This window comes from Phyllostomus hastatus, unplaced genomic scaffold (assembly GCF_019186645.2).
Source record: "Phyllostomus hastatus isolate PE091 unplaced genomic scaffold, TTU_PhHast_1.1 phas_contig_29, whole genome shotgun sequence".
In the NCBI taxonomy this organism is placed as follows: Eukaryota; Metazoa; Chordata; class Mammalia; order Chiroptera; family Phyllostomidae; genus Phyllostomus; species Phyllostomus hastatus.
In genome coordinates, this window is record NW_025333835.1 from 27,840,059 (window position 1) to 27,864,814 (window position 24,756).

At 36.4% G+C, this 24,756-nt stretch overlaps 1 protein-coding gene across 1 annotated transcript in view; it reads right to left on the minus strand.

Annotated features, from left to right (window-relative positions):
• The window catches only part of MYCBP2 (MYC binding protein 2), a 267,325-nt gene that overhangs the window by 90,497 nt on the left and 152,072 nt on the right, over positions 1 to 24,756 (minus strand). Inside the window, 8 exon segments of the mRNA XM_045839168.1 lie at positions 578 to 633; positions 3,297 to 3,512; positions 9,979 to 10,123; positions 12,421 to 12,593; positions 14,750 to 14,799; positions 19,904 to 19,991; positions 22,442 to 22,560; positions 23,733 to 23,958. Coding sequence (XP_045695124.1) covers positions 578 to 633; positions 3,297 to 3,512; positions 9,979 to 10,123; positions 12,421 to 12,593; positions 14,750 to 14,799; positions 19,904 to 19,991; positions 22,442 to 22,560; positions 23,733 to 23,958 — 1,073 coding nt within the window.

Sequence of the window (24,756 nt, forward strand, 5' to 3'; positions counted from 1 at the left end):
CTCATAAGTCATGTGACACAAAATAATATGTGTAAGTACTTATGCTTTTTCTGATTCACTTTGGAGCTTTTTCTGCATTCTAAGGAGGTGAGCTCTCTAAAGTACAATCCATCAAAAATATTTTTCCAAGCATCTATTTTTAAAAGTACTTCTCTTAGTCAACAAATGAAATACTAAGTGAAAAAAAATCTGCTTAAATCTGGAGTTAACAGAATTACTCAGGGGCTGAAAAATTAAGACCTCATAATCAAAAGTACATTGAAATCACTCTGCAACTCAATAAATGAAGGAGAGAAGGATTCAAAAAGAGAAAACAAACTAGCCCTAAACAAGCCAATTATATGTTTTAGATATTATTCTTTTTCCATCAGCTTAATATTATGTAACATTTTGGTAGTACTACAGCTGAACATTGTATCTGCAAACCTACTCACTATAAAATTTGTAGTATATTTCTACCCAAAATTTTAAAATGCTATAAAATATTTATTTATGGAAAATAAAGTTGAAATGCAGGATGATTTTAGTTTCAAGCAGCTGACATGTTTTGGATATGCATTGAGGAAAGGATCCTTACCTCTTGGGAGTTGGTGATGCAAAACGTAGTTCTTCAAATGAGTAATTTTCATAAACCTTTAAGAAAGAGGCCAGTAAGAATTACAAAATCACTAGAAACATTCTTTATTAATGCAGTAATAGAACATGCAATAAATGGTGCCGAGATACCCTAACTGGTACAGCTCAGTGTGTTGGGTATCATCCCACAAAGTGGAAGGTCACTGGTTCAATTCCTGGTCAGGGCACATGCCTGGGTTGCAGGGCCAGGTCCCCAGCTGGGGGCATGTGAGAGGTAACTGATTAATGTTTCTCTTGCATATCTATGTTTTAGTCCCTCTCTTTCTCTCTCTTCCCTTCTCTCTAAAAGTAAATAAATAAAATCTTTAAATAAATAAATGGTGCTGAGAGAAATGGTTATCCATATAGGAGAAAAAGAAAACACTCAATTAGCTACATCACACAACTTATAGAACTAAATTCTGGGTGTGTTAAATATGCAAATATAAATAATAATACCATATACAAATTTAGAAGAAATGTGAGTATATTATAAATTTAAATTTCTCCAGAACAAAGACACTATAAAGAAAGAGCAAATAGAAGCTTCCACCAGGGAGGATGTGATTTGTAATTCACATAACCAAAATGGGATATGTATCATTAATATATATATTTAAAAAATCAATACAAAAGAGGAAGAGGTAATACTACTATTTCAGGCTAATCTCTCCACTTGAACTCTAGATATTTTTATCTCTCTCAGATTGTCTTCGGGGTTTCCTTCCTTTCAATTGTCTCCTTATCAGTATTAAAACACATAAATTTGTCTATATTCAATCCCAAACTGAAAAGTTTTCACTCAGTTCCATCTCCTCTGTTTCTTTTTATACTCAAACATCTTAAAAAACTATATTCATTTTGCCTTTAGCTATTTCCACTTCCTCTTCATCAATCTACTATGCCTCTAAAACCGCTACTGCCAAGATCACTGGTGAATTCACTGTTGCTAGATCCTTTTCAAAACTTCACTTGTGCAGGATGACATTGTTAACCCTTCTTAAACTGCTCTTTCCTTGATTTTCAAGATGTGCAATAAGGTAGTTGAGGGTAGTTAGGAAAATAAAATCTGGAGTCAGACTGCGAGCCTTAGATAAGTTACTTAACCTCTCCATGCTTCAGTTTCCACCTATGTAAAATGGGAATAAAAACAGGCTATAGAGGGTTGCTGTGAGGATTAAGATGCTATATGTAAACTGGTGGTAGAAGTGGCAACAATACATGCAGTGCTAGTTTATGTCTCAGCTCATCTCTTTGGCTGGTATTCTTATTAATGTTGATGTGTGTGTTTTTTTCTTTACCTTTTCTTCTTTCTTTTTCTTATCTATCTTGTAAACCAATGTTTCTCAAAGTTTAGTTTTTGAACTTGAACCACTCTGCATATTTGTTTTATATGCAAATTGCTGAAATTTTCTCTAGATCTATTGGATCTATGGATCAAAATCTTTGAATGACTGAAAGATTTTCCTTTTAAACAAATGCTCCAGATGATTCTGATAGACGCAAATTCGTTCTTTCTATCTATCTATCTATCTATCTATCTATCTATCTATCTATCTATATCTATCTATCATAGACACAAATTTGAGGATCACTGATATTGGTGTTTCTCAGGATCTCATCCTGGAACTTCTCTCTTCATTCGTGAAAGTAGACATCTAACTTTATGAGTAATCCAAGTGCTTATTAACCCAAGTGATTATTCTCAAATCTTTTCTTGAGGTCAGACTGTGATAATTTCAGGTTTGTAATCCAACTTCCTTTTGTAAATATCTTCATATGGCTATTTCAGAGACATCTAAAATGCATCACATCCCCAACTATTATCCTCCTCAACCAAAACTCCCCCTCCTCCAACTTACCAACCTCACTACTGAAGCTCAAAATGTGAACCTTCTCTTACTCCAACCCCATTTGCCACCAAGTCCTTTTGAGCCTAAATGTCTCATGAATCTATTTTGAAAACTCTATAGTGCAAGGGATCAGCATATCTCACCAGACTAAATCAACAGTACCCTAGATACTTAAACTAAACCATGGCTCTTGACCTTCTACCCAATCACTTTCTCCACAATCCACCATGATCCTTATAAAACACAAATTTAATTGTGTCATTCTTTGAAAACCTTGAATGGCTCACAACTTCATTCCAATAATGGCAAAATTTTTAACTTCTGCTTAAATTAACACCATCTTGGTAATTTAGGCTAATGCTGCCTCTGAAGATAAAAAATTGGATGAAATATTTTTTAAAAATCTGTACGAAGACATAAGGAAGCTAAAAAGCATGAAGAGACCAAGAGATGAGCCTGGCATTTGGGAGAACCCCAAAAGTGAAGGGGGCTGGTTAGGTACATGCTGAATTCCTGAAAGGGTATGTCCTTAAATGAATGGTAAATTGGAAACAGACAAGTATTTTTTTAGGAACTAAAATCCAACTTTCAACCATTTCAATCTCTGATTGGATTAACTTGCTCTATTACTGGCAATCCCCTCTAGATGTCTTCCAAAAGCAAATGAAAACCCTCTTTGAAGGAAAATAACATCATCCTAAAAACTGTCACAATTTTATCATCTATCAACAATTCTCTAGACCTATAATTTTGTGTCTGAATTTGAATGGCTCAAATGTTGGTTAAATAGTGAAAAATAAAATTTTTCTGGTAAGTAAAATAAATCACCTTCATCATTGTTATGGCAATATAGCGAGCTTCCTTCACTATCATCGGTTCATACGAAACATCCAGCTTCGGCGATGCCAGCCCACCGAAAGTCTTGTCGGTGTTAGAGGGCCCAGCTGTGATGGCAGGACTGCCAGGGATCCTTTGAGGCTTCTTCACTTGCTCTTGTTGTAAAGATGTTTTTTTCTGAGAAACGGGAACAGCTTTCACTTCCACCTAACCATGATATTATAAAAACCAAATATTATTGTTATATAATTGTCTGTGACATGTGAAAAAGAGCAATTTATAATTGTGGACTCATAATTCTATACATATTATGTTATAATTGGTCCATCTTAGGCATTCCCCTCAGCGCTTATTTAATAGCGCCAGAATGCCCTTAAGATGGTTTCACAATATGGATCCTGAACACAGTATAAAAGAGAGACATATTTTTTTGGAATAAATAATCACACACATCAAAACATAAAATAAATGTTACCATTAGTAAAGTACAGAAAAGGATAAAAGAATGAGTCTACATTAATTTCTTGAAGAGGCTAACATTAAATTATTTTACAGGGTAACTCAAATATAAATACTTTCTCACGACCTCCATATATTTTTAAATGCTAACCTCAATTTTAGCTGTATTTTTCTGTGAAAGAAAATGCACTCCACTGATAAATCTTAGAAATTAACACATAAAAAAAATCTTATACCTAAACTCTAAAGATGTTTTCTCTAGTGCAGAAAGAGTACTTTCAGATAACTCTGTCACCAACATAAGCTATTTGATCTAAGCAATCTAATTAACTTTCAAACTAAATCTCTTCAAGAATAAAATGTGAGTATCTTTCATCTACTTTACTGTAGATAGAATGAACAGAATTGTGGCTTTCTGTCAAGATGATGAAGTAGATAAATGCAGTACTCTCATCCTCCCACCGCCACATAAAAATTACAACTAAACTACAGAACCACCATCACTCAAAATGGCCTGAAATCTAGCTGAAAAGAAGGCCTATAATTAAGGATATGCAGAAGGCACATTAAGGCTGGGAGGAGGGCAGAAACACAGCATGGGCTGGTCCCACACCCATGTGTAGCAGTCAAAAACTCAGGAGGTTCCCCCTGAGCAAGAAGTCTCAGACTCACCCACATCAGGCCCCCAAGCCCAGGGTTCCGTAACTTCTGACTGTGAAAGCCAGTGGGAATTATGGATGAGAAATGAAGGGCTCCTGGAGTCCCAGGTGTTTCTCCTAAAGAGCCCGCACATGGACTTACTCAGTCTCACTGGCTTTGAGCTCCACCGCTGAGGTGGCAACTTGAAAAGCACCAGACACATACAAGGAGGAACTGAACTGTCTAGTTTTGAGGCAAGGGCTAGAGGGACAGCTTTCATCGAGACAACAATGCTGGCAGAAACCACTGTTCTTGTACTGAATCCTCTCCCCACAGAGCCAGCAGGGTAACCCCATATCAGAGTCTCCATTAACATGGCTAATGCTTGTTTGCCCCGTCCTGGTGATTCCCTGTCACCCTAACCCACCCAATTTGTAGGTCCACCCAAGCCACTTCCAGTGACTTTTCCATACAAAGGGCCTATCTTGGTTCATTCTGTAGCCTTTCCTAAAAATCTCTCAAAGGTTCACAAACCCTAAACAAGCAGCATCTGACCCACATGTCCTGAACCTCTTGCTAAGTGGTCCCAGGTCTGGAACTGGTGGCATCCAGCCTCTGTTCCCAACTCTGCCTTTCCTGGGCCCCTCCAAGACCACCAGAAGTAGCAGCCATTTGTAGATTGCTTGGTAGCTCATGGTGGCTGACTTTGGCCTGTATCTCTTAGGAGAACCCCGCACCAGTGCACTTGGTGGACCATGCCAGAGAACTACCCAACCATCTCTACAAGTGACACACTCAAGGGGCAGTCTCATCAGGCACCAGAGCCCCACTGAAGCAAGTCCTGCTCTGTGGGGTGAGACCTTGCACAGCAGCTCCTTGGTTTAGCCAAGGCTAGCACTCATAGCAGATGGATCCGGAAACAAATCCCTCCCATTAACAGGCCAACAGCAATCAAGACTCAACTGCAACAGGAGGGTGCACACATCCCACATGGGGGCACATCTGGAGCACTTGGCTTGGGTGATGAGGGGAGAATGCACCACTGGGCCCTAGAGGACGCCTACTACATAAGGCCCCTCTAACAAAACTGGGGGATGCAGCAACTTTACCTAATGCACAGAAACAAACACAGGGATGCAGTCAAGATGAGGAGACAAAGAAACATGTCCCAAATGAAAAACCAAAACAAAACTGCATAAATGAACTAAACAAAAATGGATATAAGCAATCTACCAGATGCAAAGCTCAAAACACTGGCTATAACGATGCTCAATGAACTTAGGGGAAGAGTACATGAACTCAATAAGAACTTCAACAAAGAGAGAGGAAACAGCCTAGCTGAGTAGCTCAGTTGATCAGAGTGTCATCCCAATACACCAAGGTTGCAGGTTCAATTCCCGGTCAGGGCACATATAAGAATCAACCAATGAATGCATTAAGTAAGTGGAATGACAGAAATCGATATTTCTCTTTCTCTCTCTTGCTCTATAAAATCAATCAATCAATATTTCTTAAAAAGAGGAAACACGAATGAAGATAAAAACCATAAAAAAGAGCCACTCAGAAATTAAGAATGCAACATCTGAAATGAAGAATACATTATAGAGAATCAGTAGTAGAGCAAATAAAGCAGAGGACTGAATCAGCCATTTGGAAGATAAGGTAGCAGGCAACACACACTCAAAACAGTAAAAAGAAAAAAGAATTTTAAAAAATGAGGAAAGTATAAGGGACAATTTTAAGTACATTAACATTCATATTATGGGAATGGCAGAAGGAGCAAGAGAGAGCAAGAAACTGAAAACCTGTTTGAGAAAATAATAACAGAAAACTTCCAAAACCTGGTGAGCGAAATAGGCATATAAGCTCTGGAAGCAGAGAGTCCCAAACAAAATGAACTCAAAGAGGTCCACACCAAGACACATCATAATTAAAATGGCAAAGGTTAAAGACAAACAAAGAATCTTAAAAGCTGCAAGAGAAAAGCAGTTAGTTCCCTACAAGGGAGATCTCATCAGACTGTCAGCTGATCTCTCAATAAAAACTTTGCAGGCCTAAAGGGACTGGCATGAAATATTCAAAGTGATGAAAAGCAAGGACCTACAACTGAGATGATTCAATCCAGCAAAACTATCACAGGTAGAATCAAAGGACAGATAAAGAGGCTCCCAGATAAGAAAGAGATAAAGGAGTTTATTACCACCAAACCAGTATTATAAGAAACATTAAGGGATCTGATTTAAGATGATAAAAAATATGAATGATAAAATGGCAATAAATACATAATCAATCAAGAATTGCTTTAAGAACAAACAGGTTAAACGTTCCAATCAAAAGACATAAGGTGGCGGAGTGTGTAAGAAACCAAGACCCTTGCATATGCTGTCTGCAAGAGACTCACTTCAAATCAAAGACACACACAGACTGAATGTAAAGGGGCGGAAAAAGGTATTTCATGAAACTAGAAACAAAAATCCAAAAAAGCCGGGATAGCAACAAATACCTATATTGGAAGAAACTGACTTTAAAATTAAGGCTATTAACATGAGACAAAGAAGGATCCAGCAATTTTACTTCTAGGTATTTGTCTGAAAAACCAAAAACACTAAATTGAGAAGACATACATATCCATATGTTCATTGCAGCATTATTTACAATAGCCAAGATATGAAAGGAACCTCAGTGTCCATAAAAAGAGGAGTGGCTAAAGAAAAAGTGATATATATATGTGTGTGAGAGAGAGAGAGAGAGAAAGAGAGAGAGAGAGAGAGATGAATAAGATTCATCCATAGAAGAGAATGAAATCTTGCCACCTGCAACAACATGGATGGACCTAGAGGGTATTGTACTGAGTGAAATAAGTCAGACAGAGAAAGACAAACACCAGACGATTTCATATATATGTGGTATCTAAAAGCAAAAACAAAAGGAAAATAAAGCAACTAGCAGAACAGAAAGTGACTCATAGACATAGACAACATTTTGATGGTTGCCAGATGGGGGAAGGTGGGAGATGAGTGAAAAGATTAAGGGATTACGAAGTACAAACTGGTAGTTCAGAACAGTCACGGGGATGTAAAGTGCAGCATAGGAAGTATAGTTAGTAACTTATCATGACTATGTATGGTGTCAGATGGGCAGTAATTTATTGGGATGATCACTTCAGGAGTTATATAAATGTACAATCACTGGGTTGCACACCTGAAACTAATATATAATATTTTGTGTCAATTGTGATTGAAAAACAAAAAAAAAAGTTTTTAAAAAGAACAGATTTGCTAAGGCATGTTGAAACACTGAAAGTACAAATTAGCTTAAAAACAATACTCAGAAATATTATTCTAAAAATTATAACAAAACATTTTATTGTTGTATGCTTATTTATGCATTAGCACAGACTACTTGATTCCTAGGCAGTCACAAAGTTACAATTTAAATACCACTTTAGTTCTTTATCAGGTATCATCATTTTGAGGTTCACATTAATGTGTTTTGTATTGTGATAAAATTCTTCAGAGTCATTTTTTTGGTGTCACTATTAAGATTATTCTCTATTCAGTTTTTCTCTTTATAACTTGCTTTTAGCATTTGATAGAGTAATTCATAGTGGGCTTGAAATCACTTCAATGGGGCATAATCTTCCATAGAAAAGTAAAATAGAAAATACCACAGTGCAGCTCTGGGTGTAAATATGTATGATACACATTGTATGTAATAAAGAGTATATATACTATTTCATCTTATGTATGTTTGGGTCATGATGCAAATCTTTACGGTGTGGATCATTGTCAAAACTTTAAAGCCTGATTTTTGTCTAGTATCGGGGTTCAAATACTTTTCCATACAATTTTATGAATGGTCTTAAGATATGTGAACTATATGGCTCTTGTCTTTTTTTTTTTTTTTGGTACTATGAGTCAGGTGAACATTCCACTGGCACTGTGCTTCTTCATGGGATAAATTAAAAAATGGCTCTGGCTGGTGTGGCTCAGTGGACTGAGTGCTGGCCTGCGAACCAAAAGGTCACCAGTTCAATTCCTAGTCAGGACACATGCCTGGGTTGAGGGCCAGGTCCCCGGTGGAGGGCGTGTGAAAGGCAACCACACATTGATGTTTCTCTCCTTCTCTTTCTCCCTCCTTTCCCCTCTCTTTAAAAGAAAATAAATACATTAAAAAAAATACATAAAAAATGTATCAAGTAGCCCTGACTGGTGTGGCTCAGTGGATTGGGCATCATCCTGAAAACTAAAAGGCTGCTGGTTTAATTCCCAGTTAGGGCACATGACTGGGTTGCAGGCCAGGTCCCTGTTTGGGGGCATGCAAGAGGCAACTGATCGATGTTTCTCTCTCACATCAATGTTTCTCTCCCTCTTTTTCTCCCTCTCTTCTCCTCTCTAAAATAAATAAAACCTTTAAAAAAATGGACCAAGTACTTCTAATAAAAGAAACAATGGAGGTAAAATTATGTGCTCTTATTCAAAGGGCTTTTGTGACTTAATCAACTCTAAGCTCCAAATAAGCAAATCACTTTGAGGTGCAGGGGCAGCTGAGGATTGACTATAGAAATTTTCATTCAGTACTGACTTTTTTCAAAAATAATATTTTTTTATAATTGCATCATTGTAATCTTTTTTAAATTACTTTATTGTTGTTTAATTACAGTTGTCTGCTTTTTCTCCCCACCCCACCTCCCGCCCCTATCCTGGACAAACCCACCTCACTCCCTTGCTTCCACCCTCCCCCTTGGTTTTATCTTTGTGTCCTTCATAGTGGTTCCTGAAAACCCTTCTCCCTACTGTCTCCTCCCTCCTCCCCTCCAGATATTGTTAGATTGCTCTTAATTTCAATGTCTCTGGTTATATTTTGTTTGCTTCTTTCTTTTGTTGATTATGTTCCAGTTAAAGGTGAGATCATATGGTATTTGTGCCTCACTGCCTGGCTTAAGAAATATAATAAAAGTTTTAAATAAGATATTTACACTAATAGGTTGTATCATAAAGGACTTACCTTTACACATATGTTCTAAATGTGTTTATTAATTAATGTCTTATGGAAGAGGTGTCCAAAGAACTATATTCATCAACACACCACATGACTATTTCCACTCTTCATTCTTTTATAATCCAAATTTATCTCTAATTTATTTAATAAGCATCATTATTAGATTTTCAATGTCGTTTCAACCGTACAGAATGCAGAAATATATTTGAGTTTTTAAAAAATATATACAATTTCTTAAATGTATTCTTTTACTGATTTATTCAATCACTGTGTACTGAGGGCCTTCCCTCTCTGCACCTGGCACCCTTTATATAGACAGTTTTTTTTTTATCCTTCTTTTGCACCAGGATAACACCTAGCAAAATGTAAAAAATAAATAAAAGTATATAACTTGGAAAATTGGATATGTGCTAATAATATAAACGAGTCATTGAAACAATTTTTTGGCTTCCTCCATTACATACATGTAAAGAGAGTCCTACAAACGTACTTTAGACACTTGTCATTTCTAAAGTTTTATTAGTTACAATAGTCAGTGCACAGATGTCTACTACTTTAATTTTTATATAATTACCTTCATATTGGGAACATGTACCACATCCCCATACTGGTCTTTTGTTTGAACAGTTATGGTGGTAGGCCAACCACAACGAATATCATCCTTATTCAGAATCAAAGAAGTTTTCTGAGGATCAGCATAGGAATCTGGCTGAAGCCACCTAGCAGAAATGAAAAAATAAGCAAACAAACAACAATAAAAAAAGACAGTCATCAATATCTTCAATGATTAACATGAAATTACACTAAATGAATAAAGCATGTATCAAAATGCCGAACATCATCTTCATTTCTGATTCACATATAATCAGAGTAAGTCTCTTCCTTGGAAATTGTTAATGATGAATTCATCAAGAAATATGCCAAATCAGGCAAGATTTCTAAGGATTACAAAAAGAAATTTTAAAATCAGAAAACTTGGAAGCAGTCCAACTGTCCATCAGTAGATAAGTGGATACAACAACTATGGGACATTTATACAATGGAATACTACTTGGCCATAAAACAGAAGAAAATTTTAAATTTTACCCTTTGCGACAGTATGGATGAACCTAGAGAACATTATGCTAAGTGAAATAAGCCAGTCAGAGAAAGACAAATACCATACAAGCTAGCTCATATGTGCAATCTAGTGAACACACTGAACTAACAAGGAAAATGGGGAGTCTGATAGATGGAGAGCAGATGACACCTAAGGCGGTGGGGCTGATGGGGTGGGGCAATCTAGGGGGTAGAGGGCCTGAGGAAAAGGAAAAAGGACTCATGGTCATGGACAACAATGTGGTGACTGTGGGAGGAACAGGGTGGGTGGAGGTGGAAGTGGGTACAAGGGAGATAAATGGTACTGGAAAAAAATACAATGAAGATTAAATTTTAAAAATCAGAAAACTTGGGTGAATTTTAACTATGGTTGATTTAAAATAATCAAGGAAATGAATTTAGGTAGAGTATAACTTGAAGTCTCAAGTACACTCATTTTTACGGAGGAAGAGCTGCCTTAACTTGCCAGCCTAATACCCTAGGAAAGAGCAGCTTCTCCGCAAAAGCAGGGGCAAACATGGCATTCTGCTTGCTTGAGACCAGTCAGTCCACCTTCTCTTCACGCAATTCCTCAGCTATCTTCCCTCATTACTTTCCTTTCCACATAAATTTTGCCAATTTTCTATATTTTGTGAAAGCCATTCCTGAATTCATTTCATGATCAACATTCAAGCTGTCCTGTGAGATGAGTAATAAGTAGTTCTGTTATGTGTAAAAATGTCCACAAAGACAGCAGTGAGACTGACAAAAGATTTTCTGTTCTTCTCTAATGACCAATTTTGGTTTATAAAAACTGAACAGTAATCTCTGTATTTTTAAAATTAAACCAGGAAAGGGATCAGATTTCTATACTGTGAAATCATACAAGCCAGCAAATTTTTCTTTAGCTTAAAAAAGTAAACAGCAACAAAATAAATGAGAACTCTACAACCTCAAATGATTTGATTTAAATTCTAAATTTATATTTCTATTCATAATGGGTTTGAAAAAAACTCACATTACTGTATTATTGATTTTACTAAAATAAAATATAGTAATAAATTTAGGAGTTTAGTTAGATACTAAATATTACCATTGAATACACAGGCTTTCAATTATACCATGTACAAAGAAGGGCAACCCCCCAAAATGGAATTATCTTCTGGCAAGCCCCTTGAAGTACAGGCTTCCACTGCTAGAGGAGTGTTCTAGGAGCCCACTGTATCAGTGTACTAGCTGGCATTGTTGTGAGAGGCTGCATTCAGCTTCAGTGAACTTTTTTTTGAAGAGTCTTTCAATGTATTTGCCCATGTCACGATGGGCGATTTACGAGCACACGTGCACTGAGGGTTCAGCAGTTTTTGCCCAAAAATGGCATGACTTCCGAGCCTCGCCCTCCCTATTCATCTGAACTTGCCCCAAACCACTGTTTTTTGTTTCCCCAGATGAAAAAAATCCTCAAAGGTAAATGTTTTGCCAATGTGGAAGAGGTGAAACAAAAAACAGCAGAAGCACACAAAAGGCATTAAAATCAACAAGTTCAAAAGCTTTTGAGCAGTGGAAAAAAAATGTTCTGGTAGGTGTTTTGTGTCAAATGGAGAGTACTTTGAAGGTGACTGAAGTTTAAACATGTAAAAATAAATACACAATTTTTAATAAATAAATTCCAGGTTTTTTGGAGCCCTCCCTCATATTCCACATATTTTTAAAACAAAAGTTCATCTGGGCAACTTTAAAATAACCAACTAACAACTATCATATTTTAAAAATATTTTGAAATATTAACTACCATATTATGCATCAGCTAGTTCAAAACACAAAAATCAGATTATTTTAGGCAGCACTATGACATCCTAATGACTCCCCTTTCATCTCTCTTCAGAAACAAAAAGGAGGCAAGCCCTGAAAGAAAGTAACTGCAGTACTTAGAGCGCATTACCTTGCAAGCCTCCCACCGCTTGATCCGGGAACACAAGCAATAAAGTCATCCAGGAAGGACTGTTCATTGCTTTGGATTTGCAGTGGTAAGTTTCCTTCAAGTGCCTCTAATATAGTTGGTGAATGAGAAAGAGCTAAACCCTTTCCAAGAATACCAGAATGGGTTTTGCACACCTGTTGGGTAAAAGAGAACATTTATATATTTTAAAATATAAAACTTTAAATATGTGAATTTTTGAACTTGCAAACAATTTTTGATAGGCCTTTTTGGTGAAATCATTTTCTTCCCATGCTCCAGTGTTCCTTTAGCCTACAAAGCAGAAAACGTCCAGGAAGGAAAATATGGAAAAATACTCCCAGTCCTTTCCTTCCACAGAAAAAGTGGTTTATGACATCTGCATGTCCACTGAATGGTGCATATCCTCTCATTCTAGCCATCTACTTGGTACAGCCCCATCTGTCAGGGCCTGGACTCCCCTGTATAGGCAGCTGTGGAGCCCCCCTCTTTTTGTGTCCCCATTATTGGCAGTTCTCATGCACAGGCTGTGTCTGTTGTCTTTGGTGTTGTGGGTACCACAGTCTAGACATGCACAAAAAGTGGACGAAAGCTTGACTGTGGCTGCACACAAAACTGCATTAATCTGTCCAAGCCTCACTGAAGTGAAGAAAAAGAGGCAGATAAAACTGAAATTTTAGTTCTCACCTATCTGACAAGCAAGCCTATATTTTGGAAAGACCTGCTTTAAATGGTGGAACTCTAGAAACATTTTAATGACTACATAATAAATTTCAAAACAAAATATTTTTCATAGAAAAGGATTGTATTTCTAATACTATCAAATGTATATAATGGTAACTTTTACATTCTACAAGCTGTGAAATTGCAAAAATCATAGTCTTTCGAATCAAAGAGACTTGAGTGTGAATGCTGGCTCTGGACAAGTTATAGCTGTATTCTAGTGAGCTAGCAAGTTACAGAACTTTCTGAATCTGTAAAATGTATAAAATGTTGTTCAAATAAATCTCCTTTCTGTGGCTATTATAAAATTTAAATTAAATAACACATATAAAATGCATGCTACATTGCCTAAGAAGGAGGAGGTGTTTAATACAGGTTAGACTACCACCACAACTACCTTACAGCCAAAAAGGTGGGCAATGTGGGACATCATTTTTGGCTGTTGTTGAACAGCAGCACAATAAAGATCTCTTTATACTTAGCTAAATGACAATATATAAACCATAATAATCCCTGTGATGATGAATAATACAAAGAACTCTTTAATGGTTGTCCTTAACTAGAATATTGGGTGATACTGCTACATTTTTTAAATATTTGTTGAATTCACTTTCATTTTTGAATCTTAAGGTATAAAGTTTTAACTTTTTTAAAAACAAAAACAAAGGCTGGTGTCTTAACACTGTGAGTGTTAAGACACCATGACTCTCTGTGATTAGAGCATAATGATCAGCATCATGGACTCTGTCACCAAATATAGTAAATTTTGGACTTGGTCACCAAATGGCCAGAGGTCAAATTCTAGCTATAGTTGCTTGACAGCTGTGTAATTCTGGGCAAGTTAGTTGAGTTCTGCTTGCCTTGGTTCCCTTACCTGTAAATGGAAATAAATTCATAGGGTTGCAGTGAGGACTAAATGAGTTAAAAATATGCCAAGTGTTTGAAATAGCACATGAAAAAATTAAGATCAAATAAACGCTTGTTTTTATTACTACTGCTGTGATCAATTGATCTCAGAAAAAACAATGTAAATCAACTAGTCATAGGTGTTAGAAAACCTAAACACTAGCTTCCATCTCCCAATTAGCTGAATTTTTAGACAAGATGAAGAACTTTTCTAAATTTCAGTTATTGTCATTTTAAGATGCAAGAGACAATACTGACCTCAAAGTGTAACTGCAAAAATAGACAATAAAGACACTGTAAACTACAGAGTGCTCTGCAGATATTATTTAAATGACTAACACCTTATTTCTCCTGTTTTTTCTAACCAGTCAATAAAACGTACAGGCTCACAGCTCTGCGCTGCCTTCCCCAACCCCCTCGGCACCTGGCAGATGCTCTTCCTCCCGAAGGACTTAGGTCTCACTCCAGCACGAACACCCACCACACAGTAAAGCAAGGGTGGGGGCCCACAGGAGTCACCTCCACCACCAAGGAGAAAAATTTTAAGTTATTTATGATTGCCAATGAATAGACTGAAATATTTAAGGAATGAGTCCGATTTTCAAGAACAATAAGGTTTATCTAAGTGAATGTCTGCTTTTAAACTAATGTACAAAGTTTATCCATATGATGTTTGGGACCATACCTGTAATGCGGCCTCTTCAAGAATTTCAAGATCTTCTTCTAATTCGTTACCTGCTGCATAAATGGAAAGTTTTAATAAAATGTATCAATACTTGGTTTAACTTTCTAGTCTTTTGCATTTTTCACAATTCTGATATTCTAGATGGAAAAGAACTATTATCATCCTGGATAAATCTCAGTGGTTATATTTTAAAATATGATTTTCAGTGTAAATATAAGATATAATTCTCAAAACAATACTCAAAATGCTTCCCTTGAGTGATTTACAAAAGATTTACATTATACTTATGTATATAAATATGTAATCTTGAGTATTTACTTTTGTACCAAAAAACGAGGAAACTGATTACTCAGTATCTGAGCCTTTTTATTTTGGTTATCTTATAGAAGATTTATACCTTCAGTAAACAATAGTAACTTGCAGGAAAACAGAAGGTAGTGACTATGTCCTCTAGCTATGTTCTCCTTTATTGCTGAATGTACATTTTATTTATTGATTTTTCTTTGATAGTATAATTTATAAAATATTACTAATGAAGTAATACATGTTCAAAGAGAAATATTCAAGTTATACTAAAGTATAGAATGAATAATTCTGCTCAACCGGCTCCCAAACATAAAGTGTCAACAGTTTCCTATGTGTTCTTCTGGAAACATTGTTGCAAATAATAAATTTTACATATGTATGTGTCAACATATGCACAGGCACCCACATATACACACATTTATGCATATATTACGAAAATGTTCGCAAAAATGGGACCTTGTACAACTTGCTTTACTTGGTTAATATAATTCAAACATCTTTTTCATCAGGACATACTTTTTTGTTGTCTTTAACAGCTGTATTCATTCCCAATGTATGGATGTTAATATGACTTATTTAACCAATTTGACTACTCTAGGTATTACAATCACAAGCACTGTTTGTTACATTAATCTATCTTACAACATATATTTTTGATATCTATGCAGATATGTATATAATTGCTACATCAAAAAGTATAAGCATGAAAAATTTTAATGGTTACTGACAAATTTCCTCCAAAGACATACTAATTTTCCTCAGATGAACAGAATACAAAATATCTCACTTCCTCATATATATAACAGTATTAAGTAGGAGCAAAGGAATAGAGAAGGATAAAAGGGAATATAAGGGGAAAAGAAATAGAAAAAGAAAAGAGTAGAGAAAGAGAAGGGAAGAAAGAAAGGATCAAGTGGGAAGGATAGTCTCTGAGGGAAGAGATAGAGATGAACTTTTGGAGGTGAGCTGTGGGAAAATAATAATACCTCCTATTCCCCAAATACTGTGAAAATAAAATGTTAAACCATATAAACATGATAGAATTAACAAATATTTTAAACTTCGTTTTTGCCTTTACTGTCTTGATTATAAATCAACTTATACCTCATGCAAATGTGTGTCATATAAAAAGGTACCATTTCTGCCACTGCCTCATTTCTGTTCTGCCTCCAACAAAAACTCTTCCAGAGAGCCATTTATAGTCAGCCTGACTCCAGTTCCTGACTCTCCATTCTCTCATTTTACTGTTTGACTTCTTACTGAGTGTATAATCAGCATGTTTTCAATCCAAGGGTATAGTTTAACTGACTTCTCAGCATCATTCAAAAATCCCATGCATAGCCACCATCCTCATTTTACTCCTACTTCGTTGGCTGCTGTTCCTTCACAATCTTTTTTGTAGTTTTTTCTTCATACTCTGTCCATCTTTGACAGTTTGGCAAGTCCCAGCTTTGATCCCGGGCTCTTGTCCTCATTTGCATTCTCCTCCCAGCTCATCTTTCATATGGTCTCATGTATTAAGTATCAACTATGTTCAAGAGACAACTGCATTGACTTGTTCCCTGAACTCCAAGCAATGAGTTCTAATTGTCTACTTGGTATGTCCACTGGGATATTTAAGAAGTATCTTGAACTTCTGGTTTTGTATTATATATCCAGTGCCAAAGCCAGTGCCTGGCTCGTAGCGTGTAACATGGACAAGGAGGAAGTGAGCATGTGTGTGTGAATTAAAAAGACTCGTGGGTACTCTCAGCCTCCATTTTAATAATCCCAAACTACCAATACATTAAGTAGTTATTGCTCATGGGTATATGTGACTATGAAATTCCATGCCCTGGCCACCATGAATAATGCTGCAATGAACATAGGAGTGCATATATCTTTGCAAACAAATGTTCAAATTTTTCAGGTAGATACCCAGAAGAGGCATTGCTAGATCATACAGGAAATCTACACTTCATTTTTTAAGGCACCTCCATATGGTTTTCCATAGTGGCTGCACCATACTAGAATACTATGAAAGACTATATGCCACCAAAATCAATAACCTAGAAGAAATGGATACCTTCATAGAATTATATATCCTTCCTAACCAAATCATGAAGATTTGGAAAATCTAAATAGACTGATAAACAGTGAAGAAATTGACAACCATCAAAAACCTCCCAAAAATAAAACTCCAGGACCAGATGGCTTTACTAGTGAGTTCTACCAAACCTACCCTTCCCAAACTCTTCACCAAAACTGAAGAGGCAATACTTCCTAACACATTTTATGAGACCAACATAACCCTGATACCTAAACCTGGCAATGATAATGCACACACAAAAAACTAAAGACCAATACCTTTGATGAATACAGAAGCAAAAATTAAAAAAAATTACTAGCAAACTGAGTACAACAATACATTAAAAAAGTAATATATCGCAATCAAGTGGGGTTCAGTCCAACGGCACAAGGATAGCCCATCATATGCAAACTGATCAATGTAATACACCAGGTTAACAAAACAATGGATAGAAATAATATGACCTTATCAACAGAGCAGAAAAAACATTTTAAAAAACAACAACAACATGCATTTACGATGAAAACACTCAATAAAATGGGTATAGAAGAAAGTATCTCAACACAATACAGACCATATATGACAAACTCTCAGCCAAAGTCATACTCAAAGGTGAAAAACTGAAAGCTTTTCTTCTAAAATCAGACACAAGACAAGGAGGCCCACTCTCACCACTCTCACTCAACAAAGCTCTGGAAGCCTGGCCAGAGCAATCAGGCAAGAACAAAAAATAAAAGCATCCATATTGGAAAGGAAGAAATAAAAGTGTCACTTTTTGCAGATGACATGATTCTGTGTACAGGGAACCCTGAAGGCTTCATCAAAAACTATTTAAACAATAGAGTAAAGTGGCAAGATACAAAATCAATGTATAAAAATCAACTGCTTTCCTATATACTAACAATGAAAATTTAGAAAAAGAAAAAAATTCCTTTTGCTACAGCAACTAAGAAATAAACTTAACAAAGGATGTGAAGGACCTATATTGAAAGCAACAAAGCATTATTAAAAGAGATTGAAAAATGCAATTCCCATTAAAATCCCAGTGTCATTTTTTAAAGAAATAGAACAAAAATCATCAGATTCATATGGAACCACAAAAAGGCCTGAATAGCCAAAGCAATCCTGAGATAAAAGAATGAACAATATTGTGGTGACTGCAGAGGGAAGGAAGTATAAAGAGACTAAACAGTAATGGAAAAAGTATACAATAAAGATTAAAAAAAAAAGGAATGAAGCCAGAGGTATCAGACTTCAAACTATACTACAAAGCAACAATTAGCAAAATAGCATGATACTGTCAGAAAAAAACAGACATACAGACCAATGAAACAGAATTGAGAGCCCAGAAATAAAACCACATGTATATGGGCACATAATTTTTCACAAAGGAGCCAAAAACACACAATGGAGAAAAGAAAGCCTCCCCAAGAAATGGTGCTGGGAAAATTGAAAGGCCACATGAAAAAGAATTAAACCAGATTACAGTTTTGTTCCCATTTACACAAATCAACTCAAGATGGATCAAAGTCCTAAATCTAAGATTCAAAACAATAAATTACACAGAAAAAAACATAGGTGCTGAATTTATGAACCTTGGCATTTTATATAAATTTGACCCCCAAAGGCAAGGGTAGTAAAGGTAAAAATAAATGAATGTAACTATATCAAACTAAAAATGTGCAAAGCAAAAGAAACCAACAACAAAACAAAAAGGCAACCAATTGAATGTGAGATTGTATTTGCAAACAAGAGCTCCAGCAAGCAGTTAATATTCAAAATACACATAGAATTCATACAACTCAACACCAAACAAACAATCCAATTAAAACATGGGCACAAGACCTGAACAGACACCTCTCCCAAGAAGACATACAAACAGCCAACAGATACACGAAAAGATGTTCAACCTCACTAGCTATAGGGAAATGTAAGTCAAAACTACAATGAAATACCACCTCATACCTGTTAGAATGGTAATCATCAACAAGACAGGTGACTACCTGTCACAAGTGTTCAAGAGGTTGTGGAGAAAAAGAAACCCTCATTCACTGAGTGGGAATGTAAACTAGTACAGCCACTATGGAAAGCAGTTTGGCAGTTCCTCAAAAAATTAAGAAAATAACTACCACATGACCTAGCAACCCCTTTTCTGGGTCCCTATCTGAAAAACTCTAAAGCATTTCGTTGTGAAGATATATACACCCTAAGTTCACAGCAGCATCATTCACAGTGGCCAAGAGATAGAGACAACCAAAGTGTCCTTTGATAGAGGATTGGGTAAAGTAGATACAATACCTATACAGTACACTATGGAATACTACTCAGCCATAAGAAAAGATGAAATACTGCCATTTGCAACAATATGGATGAACCTTGAGAATATTATGCTAAGCTAAATAAGTTAGTTAGACAAACCTAAGAACCATATGATTTCACCCATATGTGGGATATAAAACTAAAACTCATAAACAGACAACAGTATGGCAATACCAGAGGGAAAGTCATGGGGGAGGTAGGTAAAGGGGGAGGCAAATATATGGTGATGGAAGATCTTTTCACTTTGGGTGGCAGGGACACGGTGCAATTTACAGATCATGTTATCAGAGAAATGTACACTTGAAACATATATATTCAATATTAACCAACATCACCCCAATAAATTTAAAAAAGAAATTCATTTTGTTAATGTATTTTCAGAATGTTCTATAATAAGCATATTCTATTCTTAAAATTCAAAAAAAATCATAAACGAACACCTAGTACGTGACCAAACTTACCAATAGGAAGTGCCAGGTCCTTTTTCATCAAAGCCGCTGCACAAATCCCACCTAGATTGGCTAACTCTTTTTCCAACTGAATGACTCCCTGTAGAATTACAAAAACCTATCAGCTGCTTTAAACACATGTTTGGAACATACTCTGGATAATTAACAAATGCAACTTGCATTCAAGCATAACTTTTGAAGCTGGAAAGAAATGGGTTAGCTAATGGTTAAATTAACAATGGAAGAGATTCAACATTAAGACTTATTCTGGTTATTAGGTTTGGGCCCAAAGTTTCATCATTCAAAAAATTTTTCATTCATTTTTAGGGAATATAATCATTTTTTCACCTTGCATTATTATATGATTTTTAAATGTATTTCATTAATTATGCTATTACGGTTGTGCCATTTTTGTTCTCCCCTCATTCCCTTCCACCTTATACTCCACTCCCACCAGCATTCCCCCATCTTAGTTCATGTCCATGGGTCATACATATAAGTTCCTTGGCTTCTCCATTTCCCATACTATTCTTAACCTCCCCAGTCTATTTTGTATACTGTTTATGCTTCTTATTCTCTGTACCTTTTCCCCCATTCTCCCCACCCCCTACCCACTGATAATCCTCCATGTGATCTCCATTTCTGTGACTCTTTTCCTGTTCTAGTTGTTTGCTTCGTTTGTTTTTGTTGGTTCAGATGTCAATAGTTGTGAGTTGGTTGTCATACTGTTCATATTTTTGATTTCTATTTCTTAGGTAAGTCCTGTTAACATTTTATATTACAAACGGTTGGTGATGATGAACTCCTTTAACTTTACCTTGCCTAGGAAGCACTTTATCTGTCCTTCCATTCTAAATGAAAGCTTTGCTGGATAGAGCAGTCTTGGATGTAGGTCCTTGCCTTTCATGACTTGGAATGTTTCTTTCCAGCCCCTTCTTGCCTACAACGTTTCTTTTGAGAAATGAGCTGATAGTCTTATGGGAACCCCTTTGTATGTAACTCTCTCCTTTTCTCTTGCTACTTTTAAGATTCTCTCCTTATCTTTCATCTTGGGTAACTTAATTATAATGTGCCTTGGTGTATTCCTCCTTGCATCCAATTCCTTTGGGACTCTCTGAGCTTACTGGAAGTCTATTCCCTTTGCCAGATTGGGGAAGTTCTCCTTCATTATTTTTTCAAATAAGTTTTCCATTTCTTGTTCTTCCTCTTCTCTTTCTAGCACCCAGTATGATTTAAATGTTGGGTGGTTTGAAGTTGTCCCAGAGACTCCTAAGCCTCTCCTCATTCTTTTGAATTCTTGTTTCTTCATTCTGTTCTGGTTGAATGTGTATTTCTTCCTTCTCCTCCAAATCATTGATTTGAGTACTGGTTTCCTTCCCATCACTGTCTGTTCCCTGTACATTTTTATTTCTTTTATCTCGCATAGCCTTCACTTTTTCCTCCATTTTGTGACCATACTCAACCAATTTTGTGAGCGTCCGGATTACTAGTGTTTTGAACTGTGCATCTCTTCACTGCTTAGTTGTATTTTTTCTGCAGCTTTGATCTATTCTTTCATTTGGGCCATAGTTTTTTGTCTCGGCACACCTGTTACATAGTAAGGGGGTGGAGCCTTAGGTGTTCACCAGGGCAGGGCAACCCACTCGCTGCGTTGTGATGCTGTGCATGGGGCAGGGGTCTGAGAGGGAACAGTGTCACCTGCTGGGGTCTTGGTCGGCTTTCAGTCACTTCCTCCACTACCCACAAGGAAATTGGGCCCTTCTGCTGCTGATTCCCCGGTGGGTGGGTTTGTGTATGTTCAAGGACCCTGTGGGTCTCTCTGATGAACTTTCCTATGAGGCTGGGAGTTCCTCCCACTGCCACACCCCCACAGGTTTTTTTCAGACAGAGGTTTTGAGGCTTTATTTTCGCCGCACTGGGACCCTGGGTTGTGGCATCTGTCTTGCTCCCCAGTTGTTCCTCCTGGTCTGCATGGGAATGTGGGACTGATCTGCCAGCCACCACCTTGCTGCAAGTCCTCTCCATCCAGCTGCCTGTCTCCGCACTTCCTACTGGTCTGGCTGAGTGTTTCTTCTTTAATGCCTTGGTTGTTGGACTTCCATACAGTTTGATTTTCTGGCAGTTCTGGTTACTTTTTGTTTTTAAATTTGTTGTTCTTCTTTTGGTTGTATGAGGAGGCACAGTGTGTCTACCTACACCTCCATCTTGGCTGGAAGTCATATTGTATGATTTAAAACATTGATAAGAGTTATTAAGTTAGTCCCATTGTGAAGTCAGGTTCAATTATTACTCAGAAAGGCATATCCAGTTGAGCTGGTTTGGAACAAGTACAACTATACTACGTGTTCAAAGGTTCTGTTCTCTTTATGTATTTAAAGTAGCAAAACAGTCCACTGAACACCATTAAATTACAAAATACTTTGAATTATATGCCCTAGCTCAAAATACATTCCAGGCTTCTTATTTATAGGCAGCAAACAAATTTAAGGCAATAGCAGCCCTTAGAAACATAATCGTCCTTAAGAGAATGAGATGATAGTTCATTCTTACCTCATCAGGTCCAGGGCTAAACTCATATCCAATTGCATAACATTTGAAACCATAGAAGGAAGCCTTGTCATCTTTCACATAATCTGATGCAGTCTCCAATGAAAACAGGGCCTCATTTCCTACAAAAAGAAAAAACTAACACTGAATTCAAAATCTGAAACAACTTTATCTTTTATTCATCTCAAGAGAGGTAGCAAAACCAATCAGATTCCAAAAATATAGTCATTTTAGAAGGCTTCCTATAGCTACCTGAACAAACCTGTGCTAAAAACAGTAGAAATAATGGAACAATACCAAGTGAACTGTTATTATTTTTCTTTACGATCAAATTCTCCTTAATCAAACATCCTACCTTTAAGTTACATGGGCGATTAATTATCTGTCAGTTACTACAGTGAGCAGTTCCCTACCCTGGCATTTATTTGGCCTCGTCTGGTGTCTTCACAAGGCAGGTCTGACTAGAAGAAAAGCTTCCGAATTCAAATAGGCTATTAGTGTGAGAGATTATAAGAATAATTATAATTAATTGGTTCAAAACTAAGAGACAACATATAGTTTTAAAACTTGCATACTTTTTTTAAAAGAAAAGCACCAGCAACAGCAATAACAAAAGTGCTCTAGTGCACACTCCCCCCTCTCTCACTTACACACACAACTAAAAGACTAAAAAGACTAAAAACTATGGCTTTAACATAACTCAGCAGGTCACACAGTTCACCAATTCTCTTGAAAGCAAGGAATCCTTAGTCAAGTTCTCGTTATTGGGGAGAAAGGTCTAATCCACTTTTCCTGTGGTTTGGTACAAACTTTAGACAGCCACTTCTCAATATTCACTCTCTGCTTCAGTCAAACTAACATTCTCTTCTGAAACTTGGTCACGATATGCCACTCCGTGCCCAGAGTCTTCCTTACCTCTCAATTGCCATCCAGATACATATTATGCCTTTTTTTAAAAAAAGATTTCATTTATTTATTTTAGACAGAGAGGAAGGGAGGGAGAGAGAGAGGGAGAGAAACATCAATGTGTGGTTGCCTCTTGCACACCCACTACTGGGGACCTGACCTGGCTTACAACCCAAGCATGTGCCTTGACTGGGAATCAAACCGGTGACCCTTTGGTTCCTAGGCCAGCACTCAATCCACTGAGACACACCAGCCAGGGTGGAAACATAGCATGTCTTGAAGAAATTCTAAATCTCAAATAAACATTTTCAATGATTTATTCTTACTAAACACAATTATCATAAATGTATGCATTTTACCAGAAAAGAGAGTAGAAAAAATAACTTGCCTGGCAACACTAAAACCATAGTAGGCCACCCAGAAGATCCTGAAAATTTCTTCAACTCTATCCAGGAATTAAGATTTTCATGGACAGATGTCAATTTTGGTCCGTATCCTGAATTCTGAATAGTCCTGATGGGAATCAACAAACGGAGGACATCTTCTGATTGTGCAGTACCACACTGAGGGTCAAACTCAATTGTCATCCACCGTACACATTCTGGGAAGGTCACCTGTGGTCAGTAGGCAAAAGGACACTTGTGTCTGTTAAGGAGAATAAGATTTTTGCTTCCTACTTAAAAACAGGATATCATACTGCAAAGATGATGCTTTCAGCATATTTGTAAAATACTTTTTAAGTAAGGAACTAACAGAATAGTTTAATATGATCAGAAATCAAGGTATTAACATTCAGTATCAACTATTTTTACTCTCTGATTGCAATATCTACTGTTTTCTACCTAATATTTGGTTGATGTTACATTATAGTATTTATAAACACATGTTGATATCATTATAAATATATTACAAAACTACTTAGTATCCATAAACATTCAGGTATCTGATTTTTCTTGTGGAATAATTTACTTATATAGTAAATTTCCCATTTCAGTAAGTACATATTTAAAGAATATAAGTAGATAAATTACTAAAACCTAAGGTTTTAGTCACTTTAAGGTTATCTACCATTCATAAATCTATTATAAATGCTTTTCATTAGCCAAAACCTTCATATATTGTGAGAATATAAACACACACACTTATGATAAAAACTAAATTTTTCTATTTTCCTAACCTGTAGTTTTACTGTACACATGAATTTATGGTAACATATAATGATATGCATTTTTAAGGCTATCATTAAGGCTATTTTAAGCTTCTGTCACCAGCACCACAGAGAAAATTCTGTCTATGAATTAGCTGTAGAGTATAATATGAGCCTTAACAATTTCTTAAGTATAATATTACTCTAAAAAATTACCTAGAACTAAGTCAAATATTTTAGTAAAGGATTTTTATAATTCTCCATT